The following is a 15,265-nucleotide window of genomic DNA, read 5'->3' on the forward strand; positions in this document are numbered from 1 at the left end:
CTACAGGCCGAGTCAACACAGAGGAAATATGCCTGTGGAATATATATATATATATATATATATATATATATATATATATATATATATATATATAAGATTGTATTAAATGTATATAAATGGCATGACAATAAAGACCAAATAAAGATCGATTACAGAAATCCTAGATTCTTGATGAAATTCAACTTCATGCTCCATAAGAATATTAATCATTGATCACATCCAATCAAGGAGTTTGTCTGGGTTTCTCCTAAATGCTGGGGGTCCTACTTGATGAACTGTGTGAAGAGACCCGTGGTGTTGAAGATCATGCGGGCCGCCTGTGACTCCTCCATCTGTGAGCGGGAGGGGCACAACGCGTCGTCCATGTGTCCCTCCTGGTGCAGGATGGCCTGGGAGAGGGAAGGCGGTCAGTCTGAAAGTGCTTTGTAAACATGCATCCATGCATCATCCATGTAAGGGCATCACAATAGTGGTGGTTGAGAAGAGCTCTGCACTATTTTAACTATTTTATTATTATGTATTATGTATTTTTTTTTTTTATATTACTTTTCTTAACTTGTATGCACCAATACTGCCAGAACAAATTCCTAGTGTATGCAGTTGTACCTGGCCAATAAAGTGAATTCTGATTCAGAAGTAGCTCCCCATTGGTTCTCTAAAGTGCTTTGGGTATCTTGAAAAGTGCTGTATAAATGTAACATTCATTCATTAATCTCTCTTTCATTCATTAATGTGATGCCACTCGTGCAATACTCAACCCTACCCATTTCCAACACCTCCCACCCTGGGTAGAAAGCCTCTGCTTCCCTTACCCTCCTCTTGAGAGGTCCTAGGCGGGCCTTGGCATCCACTGAAGCGTAGGTGAGCCACAGGCCCGTGGAAACATGCTGCATGAAGCACATGGACTCCCCATACTTGATCTCTGGCAAGCCCATTCCCTCAATGTCACGCTTTGGGGCCACCTCCGTCTTCTCCTGCTCAGGGGGTTATGGTAGGAGGCCGGAGACAGTGCCGAGGGTGGAGGAGGGAGGAACGAGGGACACAAAAAAATCAGAAAACAGGAAAGGGATGAAAACTACCCATTTTAATTCTGATGCCAGGGCCATTTAATTGGACTGTGACACAGAAAGGAAAGTGGGCAGCTCGGACCCATGGTCACAATCCGCACCTTTGAGGCTCGGAAGCAGAAAGCTGACATTTTGGTGTTAGCTCGCTTGGGATCCAGGACCATCAGGCCCTTCTCGTCATGCAGGCACAGGTATCGGCCTGTGGTCACATGACGCACGCGAAATGGATGCCCCCACTTCATGTGGCTACCGCTCCACCTGCAGGGACGGAAAGGAGGTGGGACGGAGAGTACACAAATATCAGCGGGAAACAAAGAATGGGGAGTGGGACTGGAAAGGTGATTATCCTCTGCCAGTCGCTAGATGGGTCAATCTCACACTCTCTCAGTTTTAAACTTAGTTTGAAGACAACTGTCTTCTGTAGATTTTGCCCCGTGGTAGTTTTATTATATTATATTATATATATATATATATATATATATATATATATATATATATATATTACCATTTATTTATGCAATTAACAAAACATTCAACATTAAAAAAATGAAAAAAAAACCTGAAGTCATTCTAAATGATTGCTGTGGGTTACATGCAATAAAGCTTTATAAACATTTAATAAACACTTAAACACTTATGGCATTTGGTCTTAATACTGTTACAGTAATGAGATTTTTGGCTACCTATTTGGGCAAAATAGTAAAAAAAAAAAAAATCATTAAATCAGACCAAAAAAATTACTTAGTTCTAGGGGAGCCTATCCTGTGGCCTGTGTGGATCCCAGTGCCCAAGTGCAGTGATAGGGACACTGTGCTATAAAAATGGTGCCGTTCTTCAGATGGGATGTAAAACTGGGGTCCTGACTCTCTGAGCAGCCATTTTGCACTGAACTAAAACGTTAAGGAGACATCAGCTGCTCCACATGAAAAAAACAAGCCCTATATTTCATTGTAATTTTTTCTTGGAAAAATTGTCAGGTTGGTGAGAATGACCCAGATATTGGAGGTGAAACATCCAGCTCACCCAATCCGCAGGGGCTCCAATCTCCACAGAGCCCGGGCCTGGCTACAGACGGCGCCTCCCTCATACTCAGCAATTCTGGAGAGGGGGGGTGCAGGGGTTAGGGTCAGCCATGAGGCAGACGCTGGGTCCAAAAAGGCAATGCCTCAGAAAACAAACACCTCACCGACGTTGGTCGTCCCCTTGGTCGGGGGGGGGGATGGCCAGGCACTCGTCCATGTGACCATGGAAGAGCCTGATAACGTGTCCACCGGTCAGGTAGCCTAGGGGGGGGCAGGAAGAGAGGAAAGAGAGAAGATGAGGCAAAAGCTATCATGCTGGGGGAGGGGTCTAACAAGCTCACTGTGCATCAGCAGGTGGATCTTTTAAAACAGAGCATTTGAAATCAGGCAGCAGATAGAGGACATGTGAAGGACATGGACTCATAAGCTGAGCTGCTGGCCCTAGGAGGAGTCGTGTGGAAGCTGTGACACTTCTGTTACAGACTACAGCATGGTGCACTACTAACCCTCTGCCAGCTCGCACCCCGAGCACACCGGATTCATGTTCCACAAGGTCTGCATGAAGGAGGCGTCCACCATCAGGTCCCCGCTGGCGTAGGACAGATGCTGAAAAGACGGGTTTAGTCGGACCGGGCAGAATATTCCGCCAAGCAGCTAAACATGACACTTGTAGTCCAAGAAGCCTCACCAAGTATCGCTCTGAGGATACGCTGACCAGGATGAGGTCGTCTCCCACCCGGACCTTCTCACCTTCAGACCTCTGCTTGGACGCCGGGTGGATGGTCCACCAACATGCTTCCCCTTAGAGATAAACAATCGCAAGCATTATCTGGTTTTGAAGGTTCCTACAAATGGCCAGACCTTCTAGTCTGGCTCTGCTTCCCTCATGCAGCCACCTACCTGTGGAGTTCTCCTGCAAACCCACATCGCAGGCTAGCTTGTCCGTAAGAGACCGAGACGTGGTCAAGCAACTGAGGTACTAAGACAGGAACAAAAAAAAAAACAAAACATCAGGTCCAACTTTCCATGATTCCACATCCATCCATGTCTTTTACACGAAAGACAAACGACTTTCTCAGATCCACATTCATTGTTATTTGTCGTTAAAGACTAACTGTCTCGGTATACATCAGTCTCACCATTCCAGAGTGGCAGTGCCTGAGAAGAATGGCATGGCCGTACAGTAGGGTGCGGTGACCCCCACCCTGGGACGACTGGACATGCAAAAGCCAAAAAAAAGGTTACCAGATGGATAAAAAACAGTCTGCTAATCCCAGCTTCTACCAGTAGGAACACAAAGACCAGTGAGTTACCACAGAGCACAGGGCCTGGCAACAGCAGAATGACAAAAGACAACAAAATGAATGGTAATGAATTTGCGAATCACGTCACTTCAACCACTGTAGAGAGAGAAGGGCAGAACCTTTAAATCTGGTTAAAATGCAGATAAAATCACAGGTAATATTGACACCTCCGTATGCAAAATGTGTCTCTTTCAACTATCGCACCACGGCATATTAAAACACGTCTGCAAAAATCTTTTAGAAAAAAATCTTACCTTTTCTCATTGCCCAGTAGGACAATGAGAACAATGCTGCTGATGCTGTGAACAGCCTCACCCACGGTACGACTGCATACCTAACCCACCAGGACACATGGCAAGGCGAGACTGGGGGAGGGACTGCCCCCTGTGAAAAGCCCAGCGTGTCTGGCTATCCCTTCAGCTGACAGATGTCCCCACTCGGACCACAGAGGCACAGCGGACATATCGCCGGACCTTGTGCCGTGGGGGTCTGGGATCACCTAGGTCATTATCTGCTGGACACTCTGTAGGTTAAAGCTGAAGCACACTGCGCTATATAGCCTGACACTGCCTGGGTGGGTTTAATGGGGAGCTTGATGCACTCGTCCAAAGACGTGGTCTTTGGGACTAGGGGTTGAGGAGAGCTGAACAAAGTCTAAAGGGTGGTGGTTGGGGGGGGGGGGGTCATGCTTGGTTGGATAAGCAGCGGGCAGGGCAGGGATGGGAGGAAAAAAAAAACACAAAGACAAGAGATGAGAGCAACCAAGGAAGGTAGCAAATTAAGTGGAACGCTGTCAGTGGGGAGTCAGGAACACGCAGAGTGTTGGGATGGTAAGGACCAGAAATCGGCATGACAGTTATGAACAAAATGCAAAACGGCAGATAGACACCGGCAGCGGGAGAGACATGGGTACCAGGAAAAGTTTCTAGGACAAGATAAGGACTGCTTCAAACACTCCAAGGACAGACCTCAAACGGACACAGAAACCAGTTCAGGTGTCAGCCACGAAACCACTGAACAAACTATGAGACAGGCGTACAGAGGCCCTAAGGGGAACTACTGTAGTATCAAGTCATAGGAGAGGACATTGAGTAGGATGAGTGAGTCTCCAGCTTCCAGAGGGTGGGGGTGGGGAGGGTGGGGGGGGACAAGAAGGTGCTTCGGGAGTGGAGACATGTGCAAAGACATACCCATTTGTCCAAATCGACTCCCTACGTTAGCAGATGGGGGGGTTTGGGGGGGTCGGAAAAGAAACAGAAGAGAGAAAGAAGGATCTTAAATGAGATCCGGCAGCAGACGTGGCCAGAACTGAAGCTCGGGAACACCATCTCCCGAGTGCCGACGAGATAATAAGCGTGACAATCACCTTGCTCACGAGGGCAAGAAAGACGGGGAAAAAAATTATTTGTATTTATTTTAATCAGGTTGACTTTGTCTTGCTGACATGACCTGCTGTAAAAAGAAAGATACATCAGGCCTATTTTAGGTGACTGAATTCGGCACCTCGCCCCCATGGCGCTCACCCCCCCGAACAGCAACCCTACCCGCACGCCGGATCCTACCTCGTTCATCTCCACGGTGTTGGCCAGCATCTCCTGCAGGGCTCGCACCGAGAGAGACTGCTCCAGGGTGAAGCAGCAGGTAGCCAGATCTGGCGGCACATTCTGCGTGGCAGCATCACAGAAAGCGCAGTGAAACGCCTGGCCCATGAAGGTCAGTGTGGGTGAAGCGCAGAGCTGCGGGACAAGCACTGTACCTGGGCGTTGGAGGTGGGTTCCAAAAAGCAGAGGCGGTTCCCAAAGCCCTCACTGGACAGACACAGTTTGATCTGCTCCTTCACTACTGTTGCAGTGCACTGCAGAACCACCTGGTCTTCCTGGAGGAGGATCGAGGTTAGGGAAGACAGGGCAGGTCAAAGGGCAATCAATCAGGGCCATGGGGTCAGGTGGTCTGAGGTCACATGGTCTGGACGGTGTGGTCAACAGGCACAGGTCGAGAGGTCATGGGTCAGATGGTCAAAGGGCACATGGACAGGAGAGTGTGGTCAATGGACACTGGAGTTTAATACACATAAATCACAGACGAACGTGATCAGAGAGGCATATTCACAGAACGGTTATACACTGAGATTAACGCTAACAAAGCAGCTTATCGGGCCCCCGAGTGGCCCCCCCCAGCCCCCACACATTCTCAGCTGCTCCTACCAGTCTGTCAGTAGGTAATGATATCCTTCCATCCCTTTCTCCTCTCCCACTCTCTCACCTTCCGCCTTTCTCTTTCTTAAATACCCTAATCTCTATAATGGCTGGCGTCCATAGCGCTTGTCAAGCTGGCATAGCCTGTGTGTCGGGACGGACCGCACCCGACTGGTATCATTAGCACGATGCCGTTATCAATTCCCACTCATTTCTCCATCCTCCTCATTAAACCGCCCTCAGCTCACCAAGCCACCCCTTTCGACGTATTAGCTCAGTTTTATCGCAAACTGTATCAATTTTAGTCAGATTTTCATCTTGACATTTCCCTACAAGGACAAAAAATCCATCTAAGCACTCTGTTGTATTTGTGTATGATTCATCCATTCGAGTAGCTTATATATTCAGTCCAGAGAAACAGCCTCTACAAATCCAGTTCCCACCTTGAAATAAACATTCAACTAAAAGATCTACGTGTAAGACTGTTAGTCAACATTAGGTAATGCTTTACATTAACTGTACTTTCATAATGTCCATAATGCATTCATCGAATAGTCATAAGCAGCCAGTAAGTATACCTTAACATTCTAACATACCTTACTAGCTTTAATGTACTGTACAATCATAACAAACATTATATGATAAACATTAAAACTGTATAATCACATAATATAATGATGTTAAGGCATATTTACATACTGCTTATGAATGTTCTATGAGTGCTTTATGAATGCATTACGAAGCTGCACTGAATGTCCTATGAGTGCATAATGAATGTGCCCTGAAAGTCCTCCGAATGTCTCTACGAAGGTGCAGTTAGTGTAATGCGTTACCCAACATTATTTAAAAGGTGTTGACTTGATGGACCTTGGGGTTTTCCAGGCCCTGCGTATGACCGGCGGCTCGCTTTCCTGTGTGGAAAGCTGGTTACCCTGTAGCGGAGTGACTTAAGTCCTCTGGACCTCTGGACATGATCCGGGGGGACCGCTTTTGCCCCCCCCCCTCCCCCCCAATATGGAAGTGTAACGAAGCTCCTTACTTCTAAAAGCAGTCAGCCGGCTCCGGAGATCAGATGACAGCATAATAACGTCCAAGAACGCAGTGGAACCGGAGGAACCTCGGTGGGACCTCCACACAGGCCAGACCGATTCGGATCACACCCAGTTTACGAAGCCACCTCCTCAAAAGTGCATCTACCCGCCGAAGGTGCAAACAGGAAATTCATGGCAACTTCAAAACTGCACCTCCGAAAGCACCCTGCTTTTGTGTCTAGGTCTATGAACACATCTCTCCCTTATATAAGTCTACGTGTTTGTTTTTTCTTTCTTTATTTATAGCACATTTTCTTATTCTCTTTTAATCCTTATTCTGTTTACTGAAGTTTGGTCTCAGCTGCATGTTTACATTGCACACTCATGCCACCACCAATACAAGCTCCTTCTACTTTTTGTTCAAGTAAAAACAAATAAAAGTATTCTGATTCCAATTCTACAGGCCTGCTACCATGACTCTTCGTAGTCGGCCTCACCGTGTTTCACACAGATGGGGAAAAAAAAAAAAGAAAAATCAATTGGATTTTCATTAACAGCGTGTTGCCAAGGATGTATGATGAGAACAGACTCTGTCTCCCATGTTGTGTGTGTCATGTCAGCAAGGCTGTTCCTTCCAGACAGAGACATGGCATGCAGCATCAGAGATAGGCCAAGCAAAACACTACAAAATGTATAATGTCATTGCGTGTCATCAATCAAGTCAATAAACATCGACGCGGGCGGGCGGACGGACGGACGGACGGACAGACAGACAGACAGATAGACAGATAGATAGATAGATAGATAGATAGATAGATAGATAGATAGATAGATAGATAGATAGATAGATAGATAGATAGATGTCACTTACAGACCCAAAACAGATTGCTATACAGATGTTAAATTAAAGTCAGCTAAGATACAGTTGGGCCTTCTGGTAGAAAACATTTAGGTGTCATGTACATCCAATTAAGACAGATTTAACCACATGCTCCCCATGGTTCCCCATTCCAAGAACTGCTTAGCACAATGGTGCAAACCCAAAGGCTTAACACAGCCCTTTGTGGACATGTGGCCCCATGTAAACAGCCCCGCAGAGCCCCAAGTCAGTCCACTGGGAACTGTACCGCTCAGCCAGATTCAGACAAAGCCGGGACACTAAACGGCTGACGAGCTCTAGCTTAATGCAAATGCCTTCAGTGACACGGACTATTGAACTCATCCAAACATGACAGCCCTGACTGATTCCCGGCTGCCAGGTGGCCACATAGGCATGTCTGGATGGGTGTGTCATGCTGGACCATGCAGAGGTGGACGTTTGCCAGCTGACACCACCTCACTAGTGCGCGAGACGTTCAAGGTAGAAGAACACGGGAAGAGCATTCAGGAGATCCCCGAAGTTTCGCAATTTGAGATCAAGGAATTGGGACATATTAACTTACTGCGTCCTAATGTGTTCTGAAGAATTTTGCATATGATGACTTGTGGGAGCAGGGCTTCCCCATCTAGGAGGTGGACAAAACCTTAGACCTAAGATCACAGCACCTTGTTAGAAGAAAGCCTTCGATTAGATGGCCATGCCTGACCCAGAATAATATCGCTGGGTGCTTAAACGGATCTGTTGTGTACCTACAAAAATCCATACCCAGAATATCATTTCCGTGTTCTTGTCAGTAAGGTTAGGATATCAGGTATAATGGGGATGAATCCAAAAAATTAAATAAGCTTATAAATATTAACATAAACAACTGACCCACAAAGTGATACTGCGAATGACTGCAAACCGCAAAGGAAACCTTAGCCAATAAGAGGAGAGTCTGCCAGGTCTAGTTGGCTCAGCTGGGACCTTCTTCTGGAAGGCCTTCTCCTGCCAGTGGCTCCTCACTATCCAGCTGGTGATTAGATGCAGCACTGCTGGCAGGACAGAGAGAGGGAGAGAAAGAGCAGACGGCAGGCTGCTAAGGGGTGCTAGATGGAGAACAGTGGGAGTCGGCGTGGGAGGAAGCGCGGAGGACTCGGTCTTTTCGAAGAAGCCCGATTCCGAAAGCTCCCGAACATTCTTGGCCGGAAATGTAAAAAAAAATCCAGCAGTTCAGAGTACAAGGAGGCACAGAGAGAAGAGGTCTAGGCAGGGGTAGGGCCTGCTGATACCCTCCTCAGAGACCAGCCCAGCTCAGCCGGAACATTCTCCAGGACGTTTAATTTTCCTCTGCTTCTCCTCCAAGCTCCTAAAAATAACCCCTTCAGTGGCTTGAGTCAACTCTTGCGGCTTCACCTCGGTACAGCTCAGTACACCTGATACTGACCGTTCGTGCAGCTGGTTATCTCTGTGAAAGCCACGGCACAGCAGGCCACTGCCTTACAGCCCTCTTGTGTTCCACACAATTCTTCACTACAGCCATGAGACCTTGGGACTGGCAGAAAAAGCCTTATTAAGCAAATTCATAAGCACTGCAAGAATTATTATTCTCCCCCATAGAAACACAGGAAGCCTTCTAAGCCCTGAACATCTCCCAGGGCGTGAGCTCTCCACCAAGACATCGATACTCTTAAGCGCTAACAAATGGCCTGCAACACAAAAACACAAAAAACACTCACTGTTCACTTATGACGTTTGAAAAGCCACCCCTCCCTCACTCAGACTACCAGAATTTATTTCTTTTTATTTGCGACTTCCATGTTCATGTCTGCTGAGTGATGTGAAATTAAATTAAATGTTACATTTCACCTCACTCAGCAGACTGTAAAGTATGAGCCGCAAATACGACAGACGTGACACATCAAAATTCCACACCAGAACTTTCCGTCTCGCCCAATCAGCCGTTGATCCCCCCCCCGCCTCTCCTCACACCCCCGTGCTGAGTCTCTGCCTCCTCTCAGCCTAATGACAGTCATCATTCACTGCCTTAAGCCCATATTCTCCACCGCATCCCCTCTTCCTTTCTCCCCTGCCATCTTTCCCCTCCGCCTCTGACTCCATTTTCTTCCATCCTGTCTTACTCATTTCCTTGATCACGCTCTCCAAGCCACCCCCACCCCCCCCACACAACCAGCCCTCTATTTTCGGAAAACACACCTGTCACTCTCACATTCCCTTGGACTGCTGACCAGCAGATACTTAGGAGCGCCACACTGGGAAAGGGTGGGGGGGGCCTGACAGAGTAAGACCAGCACGTGTCACGCTCCACCGGACAAACACCATGGCAGGGCAGTGCTGTAGACCAAGCACCCCCATAGCTAATACCATGGCAACCGAGATATGAACAGTCAAAGATGTAAGTTAGCCTACGACTAGTCAAAAAAGATTTACACGATGCTTCAAGTGGGGCACAAAAACAGCAAGGTATTTAAACGCAAGTGACCAGGCTGTCCCACTAAAGAGCATCAGACACATGGCTCACTTAAACGTCACCATTCAAAGCCTAACAGACATCCAGCCCCTGTGTCAGTGGGCAGGAAACACTGCTCACAACCGCACGGTACACCCGAACCAGCTGTCTACAGGCGCCACTCGCACAGACACAGACACATACAGTAAGACCCCGTTCGCGAAGGTCTGAAAAGCGCAATATCACAACAAACGCAGAACAGCTGTGGGTTCTGGAGACTGTTCCGGAAGCCTCTCGTCGGTTCATGTTTTGATCACCATGCTAGTCTGTCAGAGCATTTTCCAGTCAAACAGGAATTCCCCCGACTTACAGTCCACGGCAAACCCACAGCACGGGACAAACATGAGGCTAACCTTCTCTGCAATGCTATGTGGCTTAAACACCTGACCAGATGTGCCACATGCTGTTAGCGTCCTCGCCAGCTTCAGCTGGTTCCAACACTGCAGCCGTTTCGACGATCAATAGAAGGCGGCATGAACAGCTTCCAGCTTCGCACACAGCAGGCTGAGAACCTGAGAGGAATTACCCAGAGGTGGGGGCGTGAAACTTAAGTATTTTTCCTACTGACCATCAGGGATGGTTCAGTAGAAATGTAGGCAGACTTGCATTTTCTTTTATCGGCCAACAGGCTAGTTGTTCAGTTTTTTTGCACTTGCCTCAGGCAATTGTTAAGCTTAATCTCCAACCCTGTCCGAGAGAAAAGCACGTGGGCCAACTGAGGAGTGCCCATGTGCCCCCCCCCGCACCCTAATCCCCCCACTCCTCATCTGAAACGTCCACACGGATAACGGCAGACTGCTTCCAGGAGACGCAATGTAGCAAGGAGCTCTGCTGTCGGCAACGACACGTCACCGTTCCTGTTAGAATGACGGAGGTCAGTGTCTGGGCGGGAATCTGTTCTGCGTAAAATGCCCCTATGGAACGGCGCTGAAGGAACAGGAGGCCACTCTGAACCCGGGTGTAGATGTGTTAATCTAACACTGCGCTGGCCTGCAGAGAGGCTGATTTCACACCTCGATGCGGATCCGAACCCACACAACACGCAATGCACGCTTGCCCGTATGGTCAGATCCTCTCTGGTCTTATTCATTCTACCTGTCTATCTGACACACACACACACACACAGACATCCGCCCTCTCACAGAAGTCATAGTGACTTCTGTGAGCTTTTAAAATGCCAATAGTTAATCTAATACCGCGGAATATGAATAACCTCAACCCCGCCGCCTCTTCTCCACCCCCAAGATACCCACTCTTGTCTCATGGGGGCTTTTCGCTCTAATTAATATCAGTCTGAAGTTTATGGTCAGTAAGGGGGGGGGGGGGCTGAGTGGGAATAAGAGTTCGAGGATGCGGCAGGAATACCGAGGAATCCGGAAAGCCTAACGCAGACAGACCACAGTGCTCACGATAACATCCAGGACATCCATCACACCACAGAACCTCACCAAGGAGGAAAAGGGGCAGTGTCCATGACCCTCCCCACATATAAATATACGCAGTGCTCTGAGAGATGAAGTAGGACACAGGACTCCACCATCAGCCCCCCCGAGGCTCAGACAGTTATACAGCAGGTGGGGGGGGCACACAGAAAACAAAGTTAGGACAGCACCTAAGCGTCAGCCCGCTTGCCAGGTGAGAGTGAGGGTCTGTATTCTGTACTAGAGGCAAGTCAGGAAGTGTTTATATACAACCACAGATATATTAATAAATGCTTTTTGACTTGCCTTCAACGTGCGTATATAAAACGACTGGGAGTTTCCAGACACACAGCAAACAGGCTCTCAGCCTGGGCTTCAAAGCTAGGAACTCATTCTAGCAGCGTACAGCATGGCGGAAGCCGGTCACGGGGACAGCTCTCCGATAAACAGGTCGTTTGAGCTTACAGGACAGAAAGACACAGCAGAGCTGCCCTCACTAAGGCCTTCCGCATGGGCCGGCCACTGTGTGCTGTTCTGTGAACCGGCAGCAGGAGGCATAATACCTAACGTCGGTCCTCTTTAACTAGCTAACTAGGCAGACAAACAAAGACATCTGACGTAACATTAAAAGGATTTTCCATGATTTTATATAAAGATATCTGAAAAAAAACCTAAGGCCTTACTCTCCCCAATTTGACAATATTTTGAGCTTGCATGTAAAACTCAAGGAGCCTTTGCTGAAGGGCCATGAAATCTACAAATACAGGACAGGCAGAAAGCAGGTGGCGCACTATAGAACATTCCAGATGGGGGGCCAGGCACACAATACACAACAGGGTGCATAACGCGGAATTATCATATTACTCATATGAGCTGACATTATTACCCTGCCACATGCTTTGCTCTCCCCTTATTCTGTCATTCTCTCCCTTTTTTTAATCTTGGGGGGGGAGGGGGCTTGCTCTGCCCCCCCTCCCCCCCACAGGTTTATAAGCTGAAAAAGGGACCCCCATCCTAAATGCCTGGACAGAAACTAGGTGGGGTATTCCCAGAGAAGCCGGATTCTCTCTGCAGGAACTAATTGCTTTTCTCCGAAAGGGAATCGAGGAGGGAATCCCAGCATTCTCCCTCCACACCTGCAAGGTGAACGCAGGGGGGCGGTAAGTGGGATCTGTGCAGGGGGATCGAGCCACTCGCCCATCTCAGTAACCATCTGCCGGTCAGCCGGAGCAAGGTCACCACACTGTGAAGTAACAGTCAAGTGTCTAAACTGTTGTGTTCCTCCTCTTTTAAAAAGATCACTTGAGCATACACCAATCAGATCATTCCATTTTGACCTCTGACCCCAGCAGACGACAACAGCTCACCACTGCCACCTTAGCATAGGGTGCCACACAGGCTATTTCTGAACGCTACTTCTGTTTGTGAGTCTTTGAGCTGTATCCCCAGGCTATACAAAAAAATTAACGTAAATGCCGAGATGCACCCAGAGGGCATGTTTCATGCGTCTCTGTCCTTTGTTTCTTAATGATCATTGCTTGTTTCTCCCCCACCTTGGACTGCACAGTCCATTTCCTCACTAAGTATGAGCCCCCTGTGCTCACGTCTGCTCACACTCGGGGGGGGGGGGGGGCAGGGGAGGGCACAGTCAGCAAGAAGGGCCCGGCCAGCTGTCCCTGCCGAACTGGGGAGCACACGTCCCCTCCGCGGCCCCAGCATCGCCTGACGGGGGCTCTGCGCCACCATGATAAAAATAGACGGCGGTGAAGCGGCCCCGACAGAGGACCCCGGCATGGCCACGCGGCCGCCGCACAGGCAGAGCACTCGGATACACGAAGCCTCCTCCAAACAGCCGGTATCAGCACAGCGGCCAGCCCCACGCCCGGTCTCCCACGGAGCCAGCCGCTCACCGCCGCGGCATTACACGAGCAGCCCGGCACCAGAATAAAGTGACAAATGCAGACACACGGAAAACAGAGGTGGCTACGGACCAGAGGAGGAGCAGACGAGAGAGGCGAAGACGCGGTGCACATGGAGCGCGGCACTAAAGGCAAAGAGACAGACTCGTCCGATATATAGGCCAGTGGAGTTTGGGAATTCTGCATTTAAAAACACACCGGCTGGTAGGCAGGAGGGCAGGGTATTCACTGAGGGAGATGCGGACAGGTTCCACAAAGAAAAACGAGACCGGCCCCACTTAAGGGACGGGTATCACAGCAGCCCGTGCTTCACTGTGCTTCACTGTGCTTCACTGATGCCCCCCACAATATCCCGTAAAGACTGTGGCTCCCCAACAGACTGACCAGCACTCACCGTCCGCAAGAACTGAATCTCCTCTTCCCCTTCCGGTGCCTCTGCCATGCTTATACCAAGGTTATCTTCTGCTCAGCTCCTCGGGAGAAATGAGAAAATCCTCCCCGCTTTCCCGTCGCCCCCTCGCTCTCTCCTCACTCTCCGTGTGTGTGTGTGTGTGTTTGCCAGAGGACGGCAGGCGCCCTGTGGTTCTCACGGCTGTGAGAGAGGGAGTGGCAGGCTGAGCTGCACTCAACAGATTTCTGTCTCCGGCTTCTGGGTGATGGGACTGGGGGGGGGGGGGAGGAGGGGCCAAGGACCCGCACGACAGCCACCCACACCACCCCCCCACTACACATCCATGTTTGTTCCCACCTCGGCCAGCCCCCCTCCATACCAGTTAGCCAGTGCTACATGCAGATAGTATGCCAGGGACCTCAGGCCCCAGGGGTTTGTGGGTACTCGAACCCAGCACTGATGGCTCAGGTGAGATAACACCTAACCTTGGCAGAAGAGGCACTGCATTGCCACATACTACCACCTAGTCACCCCCATCCTACTGGGACTATACTCACTCTCTCAGGACATTCAAGAACATCTATGATCATTAAGCTCCACTGACTCAGCGCTGCCCAGGTTCATACATTTTCAAAACGCTGCAGAATGAATCATATTGCAACAGAAAGGCTGAAATCAGGAGCTAGGAAAACAGAAGCTCATTTCACTCTAAGAATATATCAAAAACTACATGATATATTACGATGTGGAAATGAATGACCATGGTACTAATACTAAAAAAGTCCTAAAACTTCACTTCGTAATTTAAATGAGTGATGATGCCATGAACAGTTCATCAGTGAGCCACTAGAGGCAAACCTAGCCTTGGATACCCCAGGGAAGGACAGCTAAAGACACCAACCCCGAATAATTTTAAACTGGTGCGCAGAGGACGACAGTCGTGCTTGACAGAATCCCCTGCCATACACAGCACAGCGTGCTCAGTCCCTATGCAGAAATTCGGCTTTATGGCGTATTGTGCGTTTTTTCTGCCCCCTGGCGGTAAATGTATAGAACTGCATCTTCTTCATTGTCGATGTAAATAAAAGCTTATACAGAAAATAGACAAGTGGAAAAAGAAAACAATAGCAAAAAGAAAAGCCTCACATACTTAAATCCCTGCACACTAAAGTAAGACAAGACACTGGACTCAGTGGATCATATAGCACAGACGTTTAAATGCATACATTTCTGAAAAATTCAGGCTCTGCAGTTAATCTTGCATGTTAATCTTCAGCAGAGAGCACCTTGTAGGTAGTTTATAACAGACTTAATATTCACTCTCACAACCTGTGTGTGTTGATGTCTATAGATGCTAATGGATCATGAGTCAGACATATTCTCAGTGGTCTCGTCATCCCACTCTGTCAGTGTCTCCCCCTCCCTTTTCTCTCAAACTAAACATGAATCCACGGCCTCCCCCTGTTCATCAACTGAAAGCTAGCTGTCTCTAAAACGCAGCGGATCCTGGCCTGCCTGAAACGAGC

The 15,265-nt window shown here is 48.7% G+C and overlaps 1 protein-coding gene across 9 annotated transcripts in view; it reads right to left on the reverse strand.

Moving 5' to 3' along the window:
- Window positions 1-13,970, reverse strand: part of ryr1b (ryanodine receptor 1b (skeletal)) — a 57,808-nt gene extending 43,838 nt beyond the window's left edge. For 7 of the 9 annotated variants that reach the window (XM_048980285.1, XM_048980284.1, XM_048980277.1 and 4 more), the window contains exons 1-13: window positions 13,743-13,970; window positions 5,150-5,269; window positions 4,956-5,057; window positions 4,584-4,604; window positions 3,229-3,303; window positions 2,990-3,068; window positions 2,778-2,890; window positions 2,596-2,695; window positions 2,254-2,350; window positions 2,091-2,165; window positions 1,169-1,325; window positions 813-974; window positions 268-389 (exon numbers count right to left, since the gene is read on the reverse strand). In XM_048980285.1, the coding sequence (XP_048836242.1) occupies window positions 268-389; window positions 813-974; window positions 1,169-1,325; window positions 2,091-2,165; window positions 2,254-2,350; window positions 2,596-2,695; window positions 2,778-2,890; window positions 2,990-3,068; window positions 3,229-3,303; window positions 4,584-4,604; window positions 4,956-5,057; window positions 5,150-5,269; window positions 13,743-13,790 (1,271 nt within the window). In that variant the 5' untranslated portion in view covers window positions 13,791-13,970. The remainder of the gene's footprint in view (window positions 1-267; window positions 390-812; window positions 975-1,168; window positions 1,326-2,090; window positions 2,166-2,253; window positions 2,351-2,595; window positions 2,696-2,777; window positions 2,891-2,989; window positions 3,069-3,228; window positions 3,304-4,583; window positions 4,605-4,955; window positions 5,058-5,149; window positions 5,270-13,742) is intronic. The other 2 variants (XM_048980282.1, XM_048980283.1) reach the window with 2 other exon arrangements.
- Between the last annotated feature and the right edge of the window lie 1,295 nt (window positions 13,971-15,265).

The sequence above is a fragment of the Brienomyrus brachyistius genome, chromosome 17 (assembly GCF_023856365.1).
Source record: "Brienomyrus brachyistius isolate T26 chromosome 17, BBRACH_0.4, whole genome shotgun sequence".
NCBI lineage: Eukaryota > Metazoa > Chordata > Actinopteri > Osteoglossiformes > Mormyridae > Brienomyrus > Brienomyrus brachyistius.